The following is a 23,666-nucleotide window of genomic DNA, read 5'->3' on the forward strand; positions in this document are numbered from 1 at the left end:
CTGCTCAGCGGGGAGTCTGCTTCTCCCTCTGAGCCCCCCCTCATGCTCTCTCACTCTCTCTCCCTCAAATAAATAATAAAAAAACCAAAATCTCTAAAAAAAAGAATGACTGGGCGCCTGGGTGGCTCAGCTGGTTGAGCGGCTGCCTTCGGCTCAGGTCATGATCCTGGAGTCCCTGGATCAGGTCCTGCATCAGGCTCCCTGCTCGGCAGGGAGTCTGCTTCTCCCTCTGACCCTCCCCCCTCTCATGTGCTTGCTCTCTCTCATTCTCTCTCTCTCAAATAAATAAATAAAATCTTAAAAATAAATAAATAAATGAATGAATGAATGAATGAATGACTAATAAAAGTAATGAGTTTCCTGAGGTTTTTCTCCTTTTATCTCCCATCATGGAACAGGATGGCCCCTGTGCAGAAGTATACGTAAGGTACAACTAAAACACAGAGAGAAAGCCATCTTTCTGGACAGAATGTGAAACAGAATATAAGAAGAATCCTCATTTGGGATTTTCTTTTCTTTCCCTTTTCTCTTTCCTCTCTGCTGGCCAAGTTCCAAATACAGCCTCAGTCACAGAGCTGCAAAGTGGCAGCTATATAGGCACCTAAAAGCCTGAAAATGAAACCATTTTCCAGCCAGTAGAACTAGCAGAGAACTCTGTGACCAGAGTGTGAAAGGAATCCTTGCTACCTTTTTCTTAACATTTCACCATAAAAGTAGCCCCAGGGGCACCTGGGTGGCTCAGCTGGTTAAGCACCTGACTCTTGGTTTAGGCTCAGGTCATGATCTCAGAGTCATGGGATCAAGCCCACATCAGGCTACACACTCGGCGGGGAGTCTCCTTAGGATTCTGTCTCTCCCTCTCCCTTTGCCCCTCCCCCTGTAAAATAAATAAATCTTAAAAATAAAATAAAATAAATTAGCCCTAGTTATACAAAAGTGATAGCAGCAGAGGTGGCTCTAACTCTGAGAGAAACTCTATCTTTCCAGCCAGAGAACCAAGGAAAGGGGACTCTAAGTCAAAGAGTAAAGGAAGGATCAGAAAAGAAGACCTCTAACTGTATATAAAGTGACAAAAATCCCAAGTTAACCACAAAGCTGCATGTGTACAGAAGAAACCCAAAGTTGTACAGAAGAAACCCAGTAGTATAGCAAAGTCTTTTAAAAAAACTGAGCCAAAACTATAATCACAGGCCAAGGAAGGTAAGATAGAAATTTCAGTCTAAATATAACAATGCTGGGGCACCTCGGTGTCTCAGTCAGTTAAGCATCTGCCTTCAGCTCAGGTCATATTCTCAAGGTCCTGGGATTGAGCCCCATGTCGGGCTCCCTGCTCAGTGGGGAGTCTGCTTGTCCCTCTTCCTCTGCCCCCCCCCACCATTTGTGCATGCTCGATCTAATAAATAAAATCTTTAAAAAATGTTTAAAAATCAATAAAACAATGCTGTTCCCTGACAAACCTGATGAAAGATAAATCTAGACATTCATAAACTCAATGAACACCAGTAAGATTAACTCAAAGACTCTACACCCAGACACATTATAATCAAATTGTCAGAAGACAAAGAGAGAACCCTGGAAGCAGCAAAAAAAGCAATTCATCACGTACAAAGGATTCTCAATAAGTTTAACAACTGATTTCACGTCAGAAACTATGTAAGCCAAAAGGCAATGAGATAACGTATTTAAAGTGCTGAAAGAAAGCAGTATATCTGGCAAAATTATTCTTCAAAAATGATGGAGAAATTAAAATATTTCCAGATAAACAAAAACTGAGGGAGTATGACACTAGCAGACCTAACTGTAAGAAATGCTGGAGGGAGCTCTTCAGGCTGAACTGAAAGAACATTAGCCAATAGTTTGAAACCACAGGAAGAAATAAAAAACACCAATAAAGATAGGTATTTATGTAGGTAAATATAAAATTCAGAATTAATGTATTTTGGGCTTGTACCCCTTTTATTTTCTACACAACTGAAAGGCAACTACATAAAATAATAATTATAAATCTTTATGAAAGGGCACAAAGCACATAAAAGTCTAAGTTGTGACAATAACAACATAACTATAGGAACCAAGGTTTTATATACCACTGAAACTATATTGGTATTTGTAGTTTAAGTGTTTGACAATAAGCTTTTTTGATTGTTATGTCTAATATTAAGCTTTTAATTGCCATGACGCCCATTTCAAAAAAAAAAAAAAAAAAAACATTTATCCTGAATAAACATATTGCCAGCTGTATGACACAGCTACTAAAAAAAACAACCACCACCAATTAAGGTCTCTCAGAAAACCCCAGGTTACCTAGATAACTGACTGATTGAGTGACCCTGTTTCTCCCTTCTTATGCCCTAATTCCTGCTTTTCTGCTTTAAATTAGCCAATAGAGAGTAAACCTGCAAAACCCTAGACACTCCACCCTTGGACTCTAATAAAGGCAGAGCTCCCAGACTCTTTCTCTCTACCCTCAACCTAGTTAGATGGTGCTTGGTGTGCTACATATGTCATAATACAAAGCAGAAGACCTGGCCCAGCTATACATAGGGGCCCTGGTAGCAGAAATATCTGTGTAGCTTGCCATAAGTAATGTGTGCCTAGGAAAACACTACAGGCATTTCTGACAGGGGGTACTACCATCAATAGGCTCAAGATCAACAGAACAGTATTAACTCAAACTAGACTGTTAAATTATGATGTTAATTATAACCCCACAGCAAATATTTAAAAAGTAACTAAATATACACACACACGAAGAAAAGAGAAGGGAATCAAAATAGTACACTACAAATATCTAATACAAAGAGCAGCAATGGAGGAATTCAACAAAAAGTGTAAGACAGAAAAAACAAATAAGAAAATGGCAGAAGTCTTTCCTTATCAGTAATTACATCAAATATAAAAACATTAAACTCTCCAATTTAGAAACAGAGAATGAAGGAATGGAACAAAAAGATGATCAAATTACATAGTGTCTATAAGAGACTCGCTTTAGATCCAAGGACACACATGGGTTAAAAGTAAAAGGATGGAAAAATGTATTCTATTCAAATAGTAACCAAAAAAGAACTGTAGTGTCCACACTGTCAGACAAAATAGACTTTAAAACAAAAACTGTTACAAGAGACCAAAAAATTGCAGAATGATAAAAGGGTAAATCCCCTAAAAGAGATAAAAGAATTATATATGTACATATAGCAACAGAGGTCCAAAATAGATGAATCGAAAACTGACAGAACTGAAGGGAAAAATAAACAGTTCTACAATACTTAGAGACTTCAACACTCCATTTCAATAATGGATAAAACAACCAGACAGAAGATAAATGAGGAAATTGAAAATCTGAACACTTAAACCAACTAGGCCTAACAGATATTTTATACAACACTCCACTAAACAACAACAGAATATACATTCTTCTCAAGTGAACATGGATAAACTGTATGTTGGCCACAAATCAAGTCTCATAAATGTTAGAAGATTGAAATTATACAAAATATCTTCTCTGACCACAGTGGAATGAAATTAGAAATCAGTAACAAAAGGAAATCTGGAAATGTGTGGAAATTAAACAACACACTTGAAAACAGTAAGAAAAACTCAGAGGGAAAAATAAAAAATATTTTAAGATAAATGAAAACAAAAATACAATATCCCAAAATTTATGGAATATAGCTGTAAATAACTGTATTAAAAAGAATAAAGATCTCAAACCAATAACCTAACCTTCCACCTTACAGAAAAAAGAAGAGGAAACTACATACAGGCCAAGCAGAAGGAAGAAATTAAAAATCAGAGCAAATAAAAAATATAGACTAGAAAAATAATAGAAACAATGAAAACAGAAGCTGGAAAATCCTTGGAAAGTTCAACAAAACTGACAAACCTTTACCAGACTATAAAGAGAGAACACTCAAGTTACTAAAACCATGAATGAAAAGAGATACCACTGCCAACCTTACAGAAATAGAAAAAATTATAGAATACTATGCCAACTAAATAACCTAGATGAAATGGACAAATTCCTAGAAGCATACAAAGTACAAAAGAACTGACTCAAGAAGAAATAGAAAATCTGAATAGAACTATAAGTAAAAAGATTAAATCAGTACTCAAAAAACCTCCAACAAAGAAAAGCCAAGGAACAGAGGAAATAATTAGTGATACATTTGAAGAACTAAGACTAATCCTTAAATTATTCCAAACTGGAGGATGAGGTAACACTTTCTAACTCATTCTATGAGGTCAGGTTTACCCTGATACCAAAGCCAAACAAAGGCATCACAAGAAAACTACAGACCGGGCGCCTGGGTGGCTCAGTTGGTTAAACGACTGCCTTCGGCTCAGGTCATGATCCTGGAGTCCCTGGATCGAGTCCCGCATCAGGCTCCCTGCTTGGCAGGGAGTCTGCTTCTCCCTCTGACCCTCCCCCCTCTCATGTGCTCTCTCTCATTCTCTCGCTCTCAAATAAATAAATAAAATCTTCAAAAAAAAAAGAAAACTACAGACCAATGTCCCTTACGAATACAGATGCAAAAATCTTCAACAAAATATTAGCAAACTGAATCCAGTACATATTAAAAGGATTATATACCATGGCCAGGTAGGATTTACCCCAGGAATGCAAAAGTGGCCCAAATGTAGAAAGAAACCCATTTAACACCATATTAATAAAATAAAGGAGATTTTTTGATATCAAATTTTTATTTTATTACCTATGAATTCCACTCTCTCTCCAGTAGATCAAGAAGACAGATGCAATTGCATTTTTGATGGTTTTCATTCCTTCTGGAATATACAAGTTTCCATCTGTTTCATTGCTTTTCAACCTAACGTACATTTTTTAGCACTTCCTGTACCTCAAATGAGTGGATGAACATTTTCTTAGGTTTTGTTCATGACATATTATCTTTGTTTCTTTGTTTCTTTATTTCTTAATACAACTGTTGATTGTATAAAGAATTCTGGGTTGACAGTTTTGGTTTTTTGTGCTTTTTTCCCCCCACTCATCACTGTAAAAATGTTCATTCAATATTCCCTAAAATCCATTATTTTTGAAGCCATGAATCCTTTGAAATATTGTTCCATTTATATACAGCGCTATCTTCCTCTCACTGCTTTTAGATGTTATAAAAGTTTTTTTTTTTTAATGACCATCTCAATAGATGCAGAAAAACCACTCAACAAAATCCAATACCGCTTCTTGATAAAAATACTCAGAAAACTAGAAATAAAAAGAATCTTCCTTAACTTGATAGATGGCACATCTATTAAAAACACAAAGCTAACATTATACTTGATGGTGAAAGACGGAACATTTTTCCCCTGAGATGAGGAACAAGACAAGGATGTCTGCTCTCTCCAGTGTACTGGAGATTCCAACCTGGGCAACTATTCAAGAAAAAGAAATGAAAGGCATCCAGGAAAGGAAGAATTAAAATTACAGATATCATGATCTTATATATAAAAAATCCTAGAGAACACAAAAAAAATTTTAGAGCTAATATGCAAATATTTCCACACATTAACAATGAATAATTCAAAATGAAATTAAGAAAGCATTTCCATTTATAACACCCAAAAAATGAAATACTCTTTTTATAGATTCCATTTCTTTGTATTGAGATTCACCATTTGTTGAGAGTCAGTGTCATCATATTTTTTCCTATAATTTAAATGTTTCCTTCTATTTTTTAACATGTTTACAGTTTTAAGTCTAATATCTGAGCCCACTCAGAGTCATTTTCTATTAACTACTTTTTTTTCTTTCAGTATAGGTCACATTTTTCTGTCTCTTGACATGTCTCATAGCTTTTTCTTAAAAACTAGACATTTTAGAAACACCTGGGTGGCTCAGTCAGTTAAGTGTCTGCCTTTGGCCCAGGACATGATCTTGGAATCCTGGGATCGATCCCCACGTCAGGCTCCCTGCTCAATGGGGAATCTGCTTCTCCCTCTCGCTCATGTTCTCTCTTAAATAAATAAATAAAATCTTTAAAAAAAAAAAAAAAAAAAACTAGACATTTTAGGGGCTCCCGGGTGGCTCAATCAGTTAAGCATCTGACTCTTGATTTCAGCTCAGGTCTTGATATCAGGGTCATGAACTCAAGCCCCAGGGTAGGCTCACAACCCTGAGATCAAGTCATACGCTCTACCACCTGAGCCAGCCAGCCACCCCTGGAATTTTTTTGACATTTTAATTTCCCTGGCCTTAAACTATGGGATCTATGTCCCCTGAAGTATTGATGTCTCTGTTCAGGTTTTAATACTTACATATTTTTTTACTCTGGCTTCCTAAAGAGGTTATCCTATGTCTGCATAGCTTAGTTTTCAGCTAGTTATCTGGGCAAAGGTATACTCACACATCTCAAAACTGCTCTTCAATCTGTGCATGGGATGGGAAGAGCACATTCAAGGCTTAGCCATTTCTCAAGTCTGCCTTGGCCCTTGCCTTCTGCTAGAAACTTCAGGTCTCCCCTGTATATGTGCACGGTTTCACAGTAAACGAGGGACATGTGGAGAGCTTATCCCTTTATGGTTTTCTCATTTCCAAGGTCTGCCTGTTAAATCCCCTGACCCATCCCAATTGGCATCAAAACCTAAGACTTGCAAATATGTGGGTTTTCACTATTTGTTTCCTGTCAAGTTTATCACTTTAAGTTGACAAATACAGGTTTTTACTTGTTGCCACAAACTGACTTAGCCTCTGGCAGCAAGGCTGCTGGTTTCCCAAACTCTGGTTCTTGCCAAAGGAATTGGGGAAAGCAAGAATGCTGTAGACATCAACTGTTCTTAAAAGCATTAGCAATTTTCCTAAGAATAAATGATTCTCAATTTTTTTCTGCCTTTGGTCAATTTCTGAAGCCCAAATAGTTGTAGGCAATTTTGCCTAGTTTTACTTTATTTTTGTGGAGAGGATTCACCAAACTCTTCCTGCAACTATAGCTGGAAGTCCCTCTTTTGTGGTTATTTTTATGCTCATCCTCCTCATTTTATAAGATGAAAAAGTAAAGATTCAGGGAATGTAGATCATTTGTTTAAGGTTAAAGAACTCCATGGTTTTCAATAGCCAAACTGTAGAAAGAGCCAAGATGTCCATCAACAGATGAATGGATAAAGAAGATGTGGTATAGGGGCGCCTGGGTGGCTCAGTTGTTAAGCGTCTGCCTTCGGCTCAGGTCGTGATCCCAGGGTCCTGGGATCGAGCCCCACACAGGGCTCCCTGCTCGGCGGGAAGCCTGCTTCTCCCTCTCCCACTCACCCTGCTTGTGTTCCCTCTCTTGCTGTCTCTCTCTGTCAAATAAATAAATAAAATCTTTAAAAAAAAAAAAAAAGATGAGGTATATATACAATGGAATATTATGCAGCCATCAAAAGGAATGAGATCTTGCCATTTGCAACGACGTGGATAGAACTGGAGGGTATTATGTTGAGCGAAATAAGTCAAGCAGAGAAAGACATGTATCATATGACCTCACTGATATGAGGAATTCTTAATCGCAGGAAACAAACTGAGGGTTGCTGGAGTGGGGGGTGGGGTGGGAGGGATGGGGTGACTGGGTGATAGACACTGGGGAGGGTATGTGCTCTGGTAAGCGCTGTGAATTGTGCAAGACTGCTGAATCTCAGATCTGTACCTCTGAAACAAATAATGCAATATATGTTAAGAAAAAAAAAAAAAGAAGAAGAAGAAGGTAGTAGGAGGGGAAGAATGAAGGGGGGGAAATCGGAGGGGTAGACGAACCATGAGAGACGATGGACTCTGAAAAACAAACTGAGGGTTCTAGAGGGGAGGGGGGTGGGAGGATGGGTTAGCCTGGTGGTGGGTATTGAGGAGGGCACGTTCTGCATGGAGCACTGGGTGTTATGCACAAACAATGAATCATGGAACACTACATCTAAAACTAATGATGTAATGTATGGGGATTAACATAAGAATAAAAAAAAAGACTAGATTAAAACATAATCATATGATTTCTTAAAAAAAAAAAAAAAAAAAAAGAACTCCGTGGTTTTAAAGGGGTAATCTGTCCCTTAACAAATAGAAGATATGTAGACCATGGTCACTGGAACCAAGAAGCACCTTGTTTAAAATAGATCTGACTTTGGATTGTACTTTCTTTGAACATTAGTTTTCTATTTTGTTAAAGTGAGATGATTGTTATAATATACAGATAACTGACTAAATCTAGGTGGATCTCTATGAGTTTTAGTTATCCAGCTGAAAGGAAATCTAATAAGTGGGTGAAGGGTAGATAAAACTGGTACCAGAAAAGATGGATAAAAATAAAAAGACAAAATATTAAGCTTATATTCCAATGCATATATAATAGATCTTTGCATATTGTTTGTGGTAGGCAACCTGCACAATGGCCCCAAATGAACTCACCTCCTGATATTTATTTACACTTGTACAATCCTCTCCTTGAGTGCAAGCTGGATTTAACGACTGACTCACTTCTAATGAACAGAGTATGGCAAAACTAATAGGATGTTACTTCTGGGATTAGGTTAAAAAAAAAAAATGGCTTCCAATTTTGGGTGTTCTTGGATCTGCTGCTCTGGGAGGATGAGCTGCCATGCTGCTATTAACCCTATGGAGAAGCCACAGGGCATGGCAAGGAACTTAAGCACAGAGCCAACAGCCAATGAGGACCTAAGGCCTGCCAACAATTTCACAAGGAAGTCTCAACAGGAATTCTTGAGCCCCAGTTGAGTAGCTCCAGGCAACACCTTGAATACAGCCTCATAAGAGACCCGGGATCAAATGGGACCAAGTCTCAAAGGGATTATTACCCCACAGAAAATATGAAATAATAAAATTTGTGGTTTTAAACTAAGTGTTGGCATAATTTGTTACATAAAGATACCTAACACAATATTTAAATATCCCTGCTTTTCTTTCTGTCATTAAAATGCCCTCTCTCTCAAATCTTAACTCCTGAGAAAGTAACTACCTCTCCTCCAAACTATCTTCTTAACTCATTTAACCAACATTTGTGCACATGTACCTAGGTTTCTGTGAGAGACACTACAACTTGTGATGTGTTCACTGGCTTTAAGATTATATAGTCAAAGGCATTTCCAAATTAACTTTGGATAATTTGAGAGATTCAAGAGAAAGAGTATTTCAAAGATTGAAGAAAGAGAATGTTGGTCTGTCAAGGACTGACCTGTAACAACATTTTTGTTGAATAAAGAAAACTACGAAGGGGAAGAAGGACACTGAAAAAAACTGGGATGTCACTTGCATCAAGCCAGGAAATTGCTTACTTTAACACAGGCCTGTTAGCAATAGCTTGAACATGACAGAAATTCAAACTAAGTAGGTGTAGGTATTCTACGGATGTGGAAGATCCAAGGATCTATCATTTTGTACCTTGTTGCTCTGCCATCACTGCCTTCAGCTACAGAGTAGAGGATGGCTTACTCTCATAATCCAGGTGGTCTAGCCCTGAAAAGGGGAAGAGGAAGCAAAGGGCAAGCAGCTGCTTTTATGGTATGACTAAAAAGTTGTACACATTACTTCCACTCATATTCTGTTACCTAATATTTAGTCACAGAGCTACACCTATCTACAAGAAAGGCTGAAAACCAGCCTCTAATTAGGTGATCATGTGCCAAGCTAGAACATGGTAAATTCCGTTACTAGAAAGAGTATGAGGGGAATGGATACCGGGAAACAGCAGTGACTTCTAGTCAGGACCTGGGTTGAAAACAAACGTAATATTCTTTATCTTTAGTGGCAGACCTGGAAAACACAACTAAAATATGAATTACCAGAAAAGGTACATATCATATTACAGATATAATCTGAAATAATCACTACCAGCAACATCCAAATATTCCTGAGCCTTGAAAGATTCTATTTTTGAGCAAGGCATTAGTGTAAAATTTCAGAAGAGAATTCAGACTGAAAAAACTTCCAGAAAATGCATTGTTGTTTAACACTTGATCATACTTATTCCACAGAACCTTGGAGTACTTGAAAATCAACAAGGCCAATACCTACATTTGGCCATCTAATTTTTGTTAAGGAGATCTTATCTGCTATCAAATACTATTGTAAAAGTTTATGAGTAAGCAGATGGCATGCAAGTTATAGAAATAATACTTGAAAAGAAGTAAATTTGTGTAGCTATTTTATATTGAGTCCTGTTGTGTCACGGACTATGCTAGGTGTCATGAGAGATACAGAGGTATTCAAGATAAAACACAATATTCTTGGGGCACCTGGGTGGCTCAGTTGGTTAAGCGTCTGCCTTCAGCTCAGGTCATGATCCCAGGATCCTGGGATCAAGCCCCGTGTCAGGCTCCCTGCTCAGCGGGGAGCCTGCTTCTTCCTCTTCCTCTGCTCCCCCTGCTTGTGCTCTCTGTGTCAAATAAATAAAATCTTAAAAGAAAAAAAAAACCCAGAATATTCTTGACTACATATTGTATGACGCCATTTATATGAAATTTCTAGAAAAGGCAAAACTATAGAGGCAGAAAGCAAATCAGTGGTTGCCTGGGGCTAGGGGTGTGAGCAGAAATTGACTGCAAAGAGGCACAAGAAAACTATTTGAGGTGTTCTAAAACTGTATTATAATGATGGTCGTACAACACTAAACACTTATTAGAACTCAAACTGTAGGGGTGCCTAGGTGGCTCAGTTGGTTAAGCATCTGCCTTTGGCTCAAGTCATGAACCCAGCATCTTGGGACTGAGCCCCACGTTGGGCTCCCCGCTCAACAGGGAGTCTGCTTCTCCCTCTGACCCTCCCCCTGCTCATGCGCTCTCTCTCTCTCTCTCTCAAATAAATAAAATCTTAAAAAAAAAAAAACTCAAACTGTATACTTAAAATGAGTAAATTAAATATCAATATAGCTGTTTTTTAAAAACATCCATAAGCTGTGTCTTTCTATCATTCTATCATTTTCCTTCCCAGAATCTTTGAATTCCTATTTGAGAAAACATATATGCACATACACAAACATCACACGTTATAATAAATAATTAAGCAAATAATATCCTTAAGATTCATATAAATTCCCTCTTTGCAATCTTCTCAGAATTAACTATTTCAACCAAGATCAACTTTTCTGCCCTTTTCAATTTTTTTCCATGTATATCATACCTTGCTTCTTAAATATTCTACTTATATTACCTACCAAAAGCTTGAAAATAACATTTACTAAATAGTGTCTTGAGGGCGCCTGGGTGGCTCAGTCGGTTAAGCGACTGCCTTCGGCTCAGGTCATGATCCCGGTGTCCTGGGATCGAGTCCCGCATCGGGCTCCCTGCTCTGCGGGGAGCCTGCTTCTCCCTCTCCCACTCCCCCTGCTTGTGTTCCCTCTCTCGCTGTGTCTCTCTCTGTCAAATAAATAAATAAAAAATCTTTAAAAAAAAAAATAGTGTCTTGAATAAAGCACCGTTTAGAAAAAGAGGCACAAAACATATTTCTGGTACTTTTCTAACCACACAGCCACAGGGAAGTCACAGACTCTAAAACTACTTCCTAATCTATAATTTAAAATAATTTCTTGCAATTTAATTATTAAAATTTAAGGCACAGCAAACATAAAATCCAAACTATTATACAGAGTGCTACTCTAGAGTCAGGTATTTTGAAATTTACACAAGAATAAGTTTTACTCTAAAGCCAGTCACAAAATTGAACAAAGCACAAAACTTTTTTTTTTTTAAGTATTTTGGGAGGAGATACTATGAAACGATGTGTCCTTCTGACATATATCCATTATTCTTTGAGCACTTCCTTATGCTCTAGGACAAAATATTCTAGGCTTATCTTGTACTTTCCTGGTGTACCAGCTCTGTAATCAGCCATTTCTCCAACAACACTGATTCCTTTTAGCAGAGAATGATTTTTAGAAGCTAAGATCTGGATACTAAGTGCACACATTGTTATTGGGCATTGCTTCTCTAAGGCCCTCTCAAGTGGACAGAGCTAGGGAATATATATATGTATGTAGGTAACCAATCACCCATCACTACTCTCTTAGCACACCACTTGGCTCCAAACTTGGGCAAGACTCTTGACAAACATAAAATAATATTCAGTCAAAATTAAGCAACTTTTTAGGAAACTATTATGCTAATATTAAATACTTTCATATATGCCCTCACTTATCTTTTCGTATTTGCTATCATTTATACAAGCTGGTATCCCAAAGCTGGCCAAAAAAAAAAAAAAAAAAAAAAAAGGCTCAGGGTTATCCCCTTGACAGCTACTCATTACAAGGCACCAAAATTTTTAGACCTCTCAAGAAAAAAACAAATCTCACCTTTTGTGGCCTAAGTTAATCAAGATTACTTGGCATTCTTCAACAAAGAAAAACTTTGAACCTGACTAACTAACAACATTCCATTTCAGAGTTGACTAAACTCATCCCTAGAACTACAGAGATATACCTTCTAGAGGTTATCTGGTACTGGAGTCCTTAAGTCAAGCATTCATGAAATGCTACATAAAACTTAGTTCCTCTTACCTACTAGTAATCTACATTCAAAGCTTTAAAAAGCAGTATTACTTTTTTCTTTGACTCCCATTTCCATTGCTTTTAACCTTATTTTCATATTTAAAAAAAACCAAACAGATCAAGAAAATAAGCCTTCCCCCAAAGTACATTTCTCTTACAAAATTCTTTCTTGATAACTAAAGGAACCTGTTGGCAATAAAGCTGTAAAAATCAAGATTTAATACCTACTAACACATTATCAGGGGTGCACGCATGGTGCAGCAGTTTTCTAACTGTGGTGATAGATTCTGGACCTCTCATCTCGTTTCCTCTGGAAAGGAAGAGGTCTGCTGACAGAGAGCAAGATATCTCAACATAAAGCACACAAAGTCTCTAAATATTAAATACAGATCTCAAATACCAGTTACTCAAATAGTAACACTTAAAGAAAAGTATTCCACTGCTATCATTTGGTAAAATTGTTGCATAGTGGCTCCACAATATAAAAATCTAATTGTGATATCACATGGCGGTTTGCTTTAAGTTATAAAGGCAACAGGTACCAAAGACTGAAGCTACCTTAGTTGATCCAAAGCAGTCCATCAAACAAAGATCAACTATAACAGGCTTGAGTCCTTAAGAAAATGCTATTTCCATAGATGACCTTTGAAGAGCCATTCCCTACTTCTCAGATTTCTTATATTTAAAGACCACATTTCAACCCTACAGACCCAATTATAAAATTAGCCTCTGACTCATAATAGTTTAGAAGTTGTCTGGTGTAAGCTCCTCCCTGCCACCCCCAATTCAGGAAAATCTCTTTCATAAAATCTCTGAGAGAAGATTACTGAGACCCTCTTTCATAATATATTGAAAAGATATCTAGGCCTGCAAATATTGAGAGGGGTTCTAGACCAAGGTCTGCCTTTCACTATGTAAAATGTCTTGGGGTAAGCCATTTCACTTCTCCAGGCCTGTTTTTTCATGTAAAAGAAGTGGGGAATACCCAGATCTCAAAGGTCTCTTCCTGTTCTGAAGTTAAATTATGATCTCCAGTGAAGCTCACTATTTCAAGAAAGAATTCATTGTTTTTACACAGTTCTTATTGTTAGAAAGGATTTTCTAAATTTCCAAATGTACACATTCTTCAACCCTAAAATTCCACTTTGTTGAAATCTACACTAAAAAAATGACTATATGTGCACAGAAAACATCTATTAGCATTGTTGGTAGTAGCAGTAAGTTAGAACCATTCAATAACAGAAAAATACAGTATGGTATAAAACTATGGAATACTATGCAGCAGTTAAAAAGAATGAAGGAAGGGGCACCTGGCTGGCTAAGTCAGTAGAGCACGCAGCTGTTGATCTCAGGGTTGTGAGTTCAAGCCCCAGGCTGGGTGTAGAGATTACTTAAATAAATAAACTTTTACCAAAAAAAAAGAATGAAGGAAACCATATACACTACTTACTAATAAGAAAAGACTTCCAAACCATACTACTAACAAAACAAAAAAATTCACAACATGTACATTTTGGTGCCATTTATGAAAAAAAGCTATGAAGGTTTACACAGGTCTTTCTACAGTGAGAGAAATTTTCTGGATCTGCACAGTCCAGTATGGTAGCAGCCAGTCACACATGACTACTAATCTCTGAAATGTGGCTACTGTGACTGAGAAACCGAATTTTAAATTTGATTTAATTTTAACTACTTTAAGCCACTGTACTCTACAGAGCTGTTCTAGAAGAATAATCTAAACTTGTAACAGTGGTTAGTTACCTCTGGAGAGGAAACCAGATGAGAAGGTAAGGGTGAATCTAGGCAAACTTTTGCCCTACCTGCATTATTTTAATGTTTTAAGGCAAGTTACATAAATATAAAATTTAAAAGGAAAATCTTTTTGATATTGAACCAAAAATCTGCCCTATGAACTGCCATAAAAAGAATTTAGGTAGGATTTTTTTTTGTGTTTTGTTTTGGGTTTTTTTTTTTTGTTTTCTTTTTGCCTGGAAAAAAAGAAGTTACCTGGAAAAAGTTGGTAGTTTTCCTTAAAAACAACCTTTAAATCGCATTTCCTTACATTTCTCTTCCAAACTCTCCCTCCTCCACACCCTCCCCCCTTTTTACAACTACAGTAACTTCTGGTACAAAAGATACAGCAATACAGTCATAAAGGCTACTGACCCATTATTAGGGACAAAGGGCATGCTTTCTAAGAATTTTTCCAATAGAGGTGATGGATTTTTACCTCTCTACGCAACAATTCTTCTTGTACTATAAAAACATCCTCATAGGGTGCCTGGGTGGCTCAGTCAGTTAAACATCTGCCTTTGGCCTAGGTCATGATCTCAGGGTCCTGGGATGGAGTCCCGCATTGGGCTCCCTGCTCAGCGGGAAGACTGCTTCTCCCACTTCCTCTGCCCCTCCCCCTGCTCATCCCCTCTCTCTCTCTAATAAAATCCTTTAAAAATAAATAAATAAAATTTAAAAATAAAAACATCATCATAGCTCCCAGTCTTCTCTTCTACAAGCCAAACACCTCCGATTCTCACCAAAAATTGAGCCAGAACCCATTCACCATCATGTGGCTTTTATTGTGGCTCAAAAAACAATTCAGGCAGGATATAAACATTTCTAAGAGGCTTCTCTTAGTGGCATGGCATATTCACCCAGAATATCAGCCCAGACTCCCTAAGCACCTAGCCATTCACCTGTTCATAAATATTTACTCAGAGCTACTAAATACCAGCCACTGCACTTAGGGGAGGGGATAGAAAAGTGAATAAAATCTATGTTGATAGAGCCTCTACCATCAAAAGCCCTATTCCTAAAAGTTGGAATGGATTGGTAAACACTGAAAAACCTCAATTTCAATTCATTCCAATAGTCTAACTCATTTCATGCTGAATACCACCATGACTATAAGACACACACAATCTTTATTCAAGTTTCTAATACAAGGAAATCTACCTAACGTGTCTAAATACTCCAGCAAGGGGTGCCTGAGTGGCTCCGTCATTAAGTGTCCGCCTTTGGCTCAGGTCATGATCCCAGGGTCCCAGGATAGAGCCCCGCATCGGGTCCCTGCTCCGTGGGAAGCCTGCTTCTCCCTCTCCCACTCCCCCTGCTTGTGTTCCCTCTCTCGCTTTCTGTCAAATAAATAAATAAAATCTTTTTTAAAAAAAGAATACTTCCCTTTTAAATAAATAAATAAATACTCCAACACAACAGAGCAAATCTGATGAGTAAAATCCTCAAATGTCCTTCAGACCAAGTTTTCAACAGTCCACAGCAAAATTTGAAAAACATTTTTAGCAGATAATCTATGCTAGCAAAATTTATTCTATAGAAATTTTCTTTATTAGGAGATCATGGGTTTTTTGGGGGTTGGTTGTTTGTTGGGCACTAAAATGTTCTTCTCTACCTCCTGATACGATGATTTGGGTGGAAAGGAGAAAGAACCTGGGTTTTGTTTTGGTTTTTAAACAGTCGTACTTGCCAAATAACAAGACAGCAATCAAACTTCTATACCAAATATTTGCTGATATTTGTCATTTGCTGAGATAGAGAACTCAAGAAAGCTCCCTCTGGCCTAAAAAGCGCACCCTGAACACAGAGGAGGAAATTACTCCTCCAGGAAGTACACCTCGCTAAGAGTTAAATCATTACACTTTGACTCAAGGAAAAGTTGTGCTTTCCCATTCTTTTGCTATATTATTTACAAGAACATTGATATCACAGTAAAACAGATCTAAACACACAGGATTATAAATGTGCAAAAACTCTAATCAAAAAGGTGTATTTGTGAGAGTAACAATTGTAACTGATGACAGTTCCATCAGTAACAATAAAAGTAGCCAAATTCTTATCTAGGTTATTTTTGACTGGTATTAAATATCTCCTACACTGAAAAAGAAGGTTTATATTTATTAAGTTCCAGGAAGGGGGAGGGGCATGAGGAAAAAATAACTTGCTAGTAATAATAACACTAACTTTGTCACTTATTTAAATTTCTCACTAGCATTAACAAAATTGCAAATTTTACTTAGTTGAAAGTGAGACAAAGCTCCCATAGGACACCCTCGTCTCCTCCTCACCCATATTCCCCCCCAAAAATACATTTGTCTCTACCTTCTGACAAACTGTATGTAAGAATTAAAATGTAGAAAGGCAACAAAGCGTAACATAAACCAAACGGTTTTCAACTCCAGCAGGCCTAAATTCCCCAAATCACCCCTTTGTGTGTGTGACCTTGGACAAGTCATTCAACCTCTTCAAGCCTCACTAGATTCTAAACTCCACAGAGCACAGACCACTTCTGCCTGAGTTACTACTGTAGGCACACAGCATTGAAATATCAGTGTCTTCTTGTATAAAGTGGGGTTATTAATACCTATCTCACAGCGTTAACTGGGTGATTGAGATATTATGTATATAAAGCTCAGGCACAGCGCCGGATCATAATAAATGTTCAATTAAAGGTCACAGTTACTGACATCAACTAGCAGCTATCAAACCGGTAAGTACTGTTTGAAGACTCAAATACTAATATACAAAATCTTTAGCAGTAAATGTAAATTGCTCAATTGATAAAAATATTTCCCAGAAAATCTACGAATAGTTTCTAAACCACTGGGAATCTAGTAACAGATGAATCCTGAATTGTGGTGACAAACCCAAGCTATTAAAAGACATTGACCAAACTCCCAAGTTTTTCTACTTCAAAAAAACAGGCCATAAGCATCTTCCCCATTGGCTTCTCCCCTTCGGACTTCTCTGGCTATGAGGGAACCCCCTCCTCCGCGCTTAGGGGGAGGAGAGAGAAAACCTCCGAGGTGGGGGCCGGGGTTGGGGGAAAGCACGCATCCCTGCGCCACTCGCCCAGACCCACCTTGAGCAGGATGGATGGCGGCAACTGGTTGATGTCTGGGGTTTCAGGGGGTGGATCCCTGTGACAGTCGCAGGGACTTTCGGGGGGCTCCTGACAGTCCGTGTCGCCGCATTCATGCTGCTGCTGGGCGGGCGAGGGGGCGGTGCCCCCCGCTCGGACCGCGTCCCCGCCGGCCTCTGTGGGGGCACCTTCGGAAGTGGGAGAGGAGGGCGGGGGGCAGAGCGGCTGCGGTGGCTGCTCGGAGCCCTGGCAGCAGCCGGCGTCGGGGGGCCGCGGCGGCGAGGCGCCTCCCCCTGCAGGCCCTCCGCCGCCGCCGCCGCCGCCGCATCCCCCACCGCCGCAGCGGGGCTGCTTACAGGGGGTGCAGGCGGGGACCCCGGCCCCCTTCCGCTTACACACCATTTCTGGGGGCGTAGGGGGCTCGGCGGGCGGCGGCGGCCCCCGGAAGAGTTGCACGGCAGCGGGCGGCCCCAGGAAGCGCACGGGCCCCACGCTGGCCAAGAAGAGGCTCCGGCCCTGCTGGTCCCAGGCGGCGGCCGCAGCCAGCCCCAGCTCTTTGCAGCAGGAGGCGGGCGACGAGGCCGAGGCAGCGGCAGCTGCTGCGGCGGCGGCCGAGGATAGCAGGAAGCGGCGGGCGGCGGCAGCACAGTCCTCGGCAGCCAGGGCCGCGTAGCGCCGCGCCAGGTGCTGCGAGGAGGCGGCCGCGGCGTAGGCCCCGTCCCGCGGCGGCGGCGAGAACGGCGGCTCCTCCTCTGGGCCGGCGGGGGCGGGCGCGCCGGGGCTGTGCACGATGAAGCAGAGCATGCAGGGCCCGCGGAAGAAGCAGTCCCGGCTCCGGGGCGCCGCCGGCTGGGGGGGCGCCTTGGCCGGGGTCCGGCGGGGCAGCCTGAGGAGAGGGCGGCGGCGGCGGCACCAGCTGCAACAGCGAGGCCTCTTCTGGCTCGGGCGGTTACGCGGCTCCTTCGAGAGAAGGTGGCCCATATAGAAGGCCCCGAGGAGGGGGACCGGGACGGGGAAGTAGGGAGGCCCGGAGAAGCGAGCTCCGGCAGCGGGATAGGCCGCTCGCTGCCTCGGCTTCGGGCCCGCGGCGGGGTCGCCCGCCCTGCGCACACACACGCACACACGGGCACACACGCGACGGTGGGGGGTGGGCGTCAGCTGCGGGCCGCCCGGGCGCCCGACGGGGGCTACATGCTTTGCCCCGGGAAGCCGGGAGAACGATGGGCGCGAGCTTTGGGGACGCGACGGAGGGAGCGAGCCTGCCGGCTACGCGACCAGTCCAAGCCTGGCCCGCCGGCTCAGTCAGTCAGTGCGGCGGCGGGGGGAACGCGGGGTCCCGCTCGGACCATTTTAACTGCGGCTCCGCCGGCGGCGCGCGCGCCCGCGACACAGCTCGGAGCCGCAGGAGCGCGCGGCCCGCTCGGGGAGGGGGCGGAGCTGGCTGCGGCGGCGCGCTTGAGGCGGGGGCGCGGGCGCCCGGCTGCTCACCGGGGACGGCCGCTAGGCAGGGACTGCTGGGAAGACGCGGGCCGGTGAGCGCGCGGGGCTCGCGGGGAGCGGCGCGCGCTCCTCCCTCCCTCGCCCAAGGTTTCGCGGAGGCCGCTGGGTCCACGCCTCTTTTCTGGGACGGGAGGAGACGCTTCCGAGCCAGCTGTGTGACATCCGTTTGCACAGCCGCGCTGACGTCTGTAGGTGTAAGTTCAAGAACTGCCATTGGCCGCGAGCCGCTGCGCTCTTCCCCTCACCCCCACCCCCAGACTCGGAGACCGAGGCCACCGAGGAGCCGTAAACAGGGTTCCGCCGGAAGGCCGACTTGGGTCCCCTGCTGCTTCTCCGGTGCAGTTCCAGATGTGTGGCCCTGTGTTCTCACGTGAGGGGCTAATGAGTGGTGCCGCACCGCTGTGTATTCCACTTGTTCTTATACTTGTTGCTTGTGGCCGACTGCTGACTTCATAACTTTATTTCAAAAGTGAAAGCATGTATCAGGTTACCTATGCACGCCAAAAAGATAAACAGTTTCTCAACCGATTGAGTCATCCAGCATTCCAGGCTGCAAGCTATAGATGAGCCTCTGCACTCTCCGAGTTCCACCTATCCATCCATCGTACGCCTTAAAAATGATTGTGCAGTGCCTACTATATGATAAACGGTTCTAGGCGGACCTTGGTGACCCAGATGAGAAAGAGGAAATAGGCTTTGCAGACAACCATTTAGAAGGTTTGACTCTCATGAGACCAAAGAAATAGGGCAATGATTAGAGCGGTACCTGTCTTGAGAGACAAATTGAAAGAGGCTGAAATGATGGGAATACGCGCGTCAGTATAAAGGAGGAGGTGAGGAGATGAAAAAAGATAATACAACAAGGCCCCTGAGATGGTGGAATGGCAGAGTACCTTAGGAGAGATACCGTCTTCATTGAGTAGGAGGGATAAGGGAAAGACAGATAAAGAATGGACGCAGATTGAAAGATATGAAAGTGAAAAAGTTCCTTTCACCGGGTCTGTATTTTACTTTAAGTGGAGCCTGGTTACCTGCTAAAGGGTGGAAGGAAAGTGGCAGTATTTTAAAAAGCTGCTAAGAATAACTTGAGAGAACTGAGGAAGCAGTATTTCAAGATTCAAGGCCCTTCAGCTTAGAGACCCATTGTTTGAGCCTGTGTGACTTTCCCACTCCTGTGGCCAGCCTCACCCTGCCTTTGCCCAAACATACCATCAAACTTTTGCTAATAATGGCCTCTTTGTCAAGAATGACTTTTATTTTAGGTCTGCCAGCATTCAGGGATCTCTGTTTCTGAACTTGATCACAGTGAGGTGGAATTCCAAGAAACCTAGAGGCAAAGATTTGTCAAAGGGTTTTACATATTTATTACTATCAAATGCATTGCCCAAACTACATTTTCTACAGATACTATACACATAGCTTTCATCCCTCTGGGACTGTATGGGAATCTTCTAGGGCTCCAGAGCTCGATGCTGAGGTGAAGAGGTTAGTAGTGACAGGGGTTGCCTGAGGCCTTATAACGGGTCTTTTGCCATCTCTACCAAGCTGCACTTGGAGCAAATGTAGGAGGTGTTCTAAATCTTATTGCTTCATGTCAAAATTGTGGACCCATTAGTTTCATATTAAACATATACTAATACTTAGGAATTCCACTTACAGATATCTACCTAAGAAATAGAAAAGAATATATCTACAAAAAGACTTGCACAAAAATATTCATAGCAGCTTTATTCACCATCACCAAAACCTGTAAACACCCCAAATGTCCATCAATAGAGAATGGATAAATAAGCTCATTCAATGGAATACCACTCAGCAATTAAAAAGAAAGAAAATTTTAAAACATGGATAAATGTCAAAAACTTAGGCTGAATCAGACTCTAGAGTTGGGGCCTTAGAGTCTCTACCTGATTTTAACAAGCTCCCCATGTGATTACTACACAGCTAGGCACCATGCAGACCTATCAGAATTACACCTATAATCTAACTCTAACTTCTTGCTTTCAGAACATGAGTCAAGTGGCAGACTTTTGAAGTGGTTTCTGAAATTTACAGCACTAGTTCTTCCAATTCCAGAGCTGTTCAGCCATAAAGAGGTGGCTGATTTTCTCTTGACCACAGCATGTAGCAGAGGATCTTGTGTATTTTAGGAATGATTAAGTAAGCTACCATTGTGGTCACCAGAGCTATGATGAGTTTTAGAACTAATATCTCTAAATAATAACCCTGATAAATATTCTAAATATTCAGGAAACAAGAGTTATGAGTAAGAGTTATAAATAGCAATTTAGAGACAATTATAGCACTTCATGGTTTTGTTAGTTAGAAAAAGAAAAGCAGGTCCTGAACAACCAGGAGCTGGCCTGGAACTATTAGCTAGGCCTTGGTGTTACTGGCATTCTCAGCTAGGTCTGAGTGTTCTGTTGAACATCAATAATCTCACAAAACATCAACATCAGTCATGGCTACTCTGTAACCGTAATAGACCAACCAAAAATAAGACCCTTCTATAATCATGTCTGAACAAAGCAAATACAAGAACATTCCCCAAACCACAAAAATGACCAAGCATTCTGGCTAATATAAATGACTTCTGTTTCTTAACCAGTTATAACCTAGCCTTGCTCTGTTCTTCCTACCCTCTAGAAAACAATTATTAAAATATTCAATCATAGAATTACCTGCTTCCTGACAGCACCCAATCCAGAGCAAAGTCTTGAACTTTCCTAGAATCACCTAACGCAAGCCCAATCCTTTAATAGGTCTTTTACAACATCTTTTCTACTGAGACTCTCCACAGTTCCTCTTGGTGTGCTATCTGTGTCCTTGTGACAAGTCAATAAACCCAACTTGGTTTGACTATGGGTGTGTTCCTGCTGGCCTTTGGCTGAAGGTCATTAACACTTGTTATAATCAAAGGTCACCACCCTACCTGAAATTACTCCTTCCTGATGCATATACCCTGAACTTATATAGTGTTATATGTCATTTTTATCATTAAAATTTTAATTACTCCCTCCTTTATTCTTTCCTCTTATCCTGTTTTTATTTTCTTTATACCTCATTATCACGTTTATTTTGACTTTTGTAACCTTCAGGAGGACAGTGACTTTGTTCAGTTTTTAGAAACGTAATCTGGTAACTGTATAAAAGATGAACTAGAGAAGGAAGAGGCTCTTAGCAGGAAGACTAGTTGAGATTGTTCAAAGGGTCAATGGAGAGAACTTAATGGCATGATAAGGCAATCATTGCAGGGAGAATGAAGTAGGGGTAGGATTCAGAATTATTTCTTATGTGGAGTTTTCAGGATTTCATAATTTATGAATGAGGTAGAGAAGAGGGGATGATGGATAGGGAGGAAATGAAGAACACCAAAATAATGACTTGTTTATTCAAATGATTTTTTCAATGTACAGCTAATTGTGGTGAAATAGGGGTTCTATAATATAAAATATTTTCATATTTGAATAAAATTCAAACCTGGGGTTGACTTGTGTTATGACATAGATCCACACTGAAAGCCGGTATATAAATTTAAAATGTTGAAAGACAGTTTAAAGAAAAACCTCTTCTTTCTTCTTTGCTGACATAGAATATACTCACTTTGAAATTCACATTTATCTGTAAGAAGACACTTAAGTATGCTTGCAGTTGGGTAATGATAGTTGTTAAAACAGCTAAAACATTCTATAGCACCAGTGATAGAAGTAGAACACAAATAAAATGCCATTGATCCCACTGATTGCAGTAGGTGCAACAGATGGCTTAGTAGAACACTCTAGGAGCAGAAGACATTGTCTTATGTGTGGAAAAAGCATGCAGCACCCCAAGTGTTCAATAAATTCAATTCCTGATTGGATTGTGGTTTTGAAATACTCAAAACCAAATAATACACAAATCACTTTTGAAATACTCAAAGCCAAAGAAATCAAGCTTTTAGAGACCTCCCTTCAGGAGGACAAGCTGTACTCTTGCACAGTTTGTTTCAGACACAGTATAAATTTCAGCTGGTGCTGGGGCGCCTGGCTGGCTTAATGGCTAGAGCATGCGACTCTTGATCTCAGAGTCATGAATCGAAGTCCCTCAACGGGCATAGAGCTTATTAAAAAAAAAAAAAAAAAAAGTTCAGCTGCTGCCTGCACTGTTCTTCCCTCAGCTCATCTCATGATTGATTGATGCTACTCTGCTGGGTCTCAGCCCAGATATCACCTGTCACAAGAGCTCTTCCCTAGTTGCTCTGTCACAGTGCACCGTTCCCTTCCGTCTCAGCAGCTCCCACAGTCCGCAGTGGCAGTGTTTCTGTATTGGTTGACTGTTGCCTACATCAGAATTAATCCCTACTCCCAAATTAAGCTTACTCCTGAAACACTAGCACCTATACTCGCTAATCAGTTGCATTTTAAAGAGAGATTATCTTGGGTAGACATGATGTTATCAGGTGAGCTCTTTAAAAGAAGGTCTAGAAATCAGTAAAGAAGTCCAAGAGATTCAAAGCAACAGCAGGTGCTTCACTGTTGGCCTTGAAGAACCAAACTCCTATGTTGTGGAGAGAATTATGTGGCTGGTGACCAAGTAGCCCTGGTGGATGGGCAGCAAGAAGGCCAGTCCTCAGTCCTATAGAGTTCTAAATTACGCCAACAAATGCATAAGCTCTGAAGAAGATCGCGAGCTGCAGAAGGGAGCACTGACCCACAGACACCTTGATTTCAGCCTCGTGAGAACCTGAGCAGAGAATCCAATTGACCCCTTGCCAGAACTTCTGATATATGTAACTATGAAATAGTAAATAAGTGCTGTTTTAAATACTACATTTGTAA

At 41.0% G+C, this 23,666-nt stretch overlaps 1 protein-coding gene across 4 annotated transcripts in view; it reads right to left on the reverse strand.

Moving 5' to 3' along the window:
* Positions 1-18,975, reverse strand: part of FBXL17 (F-box and leucine rich repeat protein 17) — a 515,189-nt gene extending 496,214 nt beyond the window's left edge. Inside the window, exon 1 of one of the 4 annotated variants that reach the window (XR_010413178.1) lies at positions 17,350-18,975. Coding sequence is in view for 3 of the 4 variants with exons in the window: in XM_045899686.3 (XP_045755642.1) it covers positions 17,350-18,330 (981 nt within the window). In the remaining variant the exon portion in view is untranslated. The remainder of the gene's footprint in view (positions 1-17,349) is intronic. The other 3 variants (XM_045899686.3, XM_045899676.3, XM_045899667.3) reach the window with 3 other exon arrangements.
* Positions 18,976-23,666: the final 4,691 nt, after the last annotated feature.

Source organism: Mirounga angustirostris, unplaced genomic scaffold, assembly GCF_029215605.1.
Source record: "Mirounga angustirostris isolate CCGP_5_RB_7025 unplaced genomic scaffold, mMirAng1.0.hap1 SCAF_7, whole genome shotgun sequence".
NCBI classification, from domain to species: Eukaryota; Metazoa; Chordata; class Mammalia; order Carnivora; family Phocidae; genus Mirounga; species Mirounga angustirostris.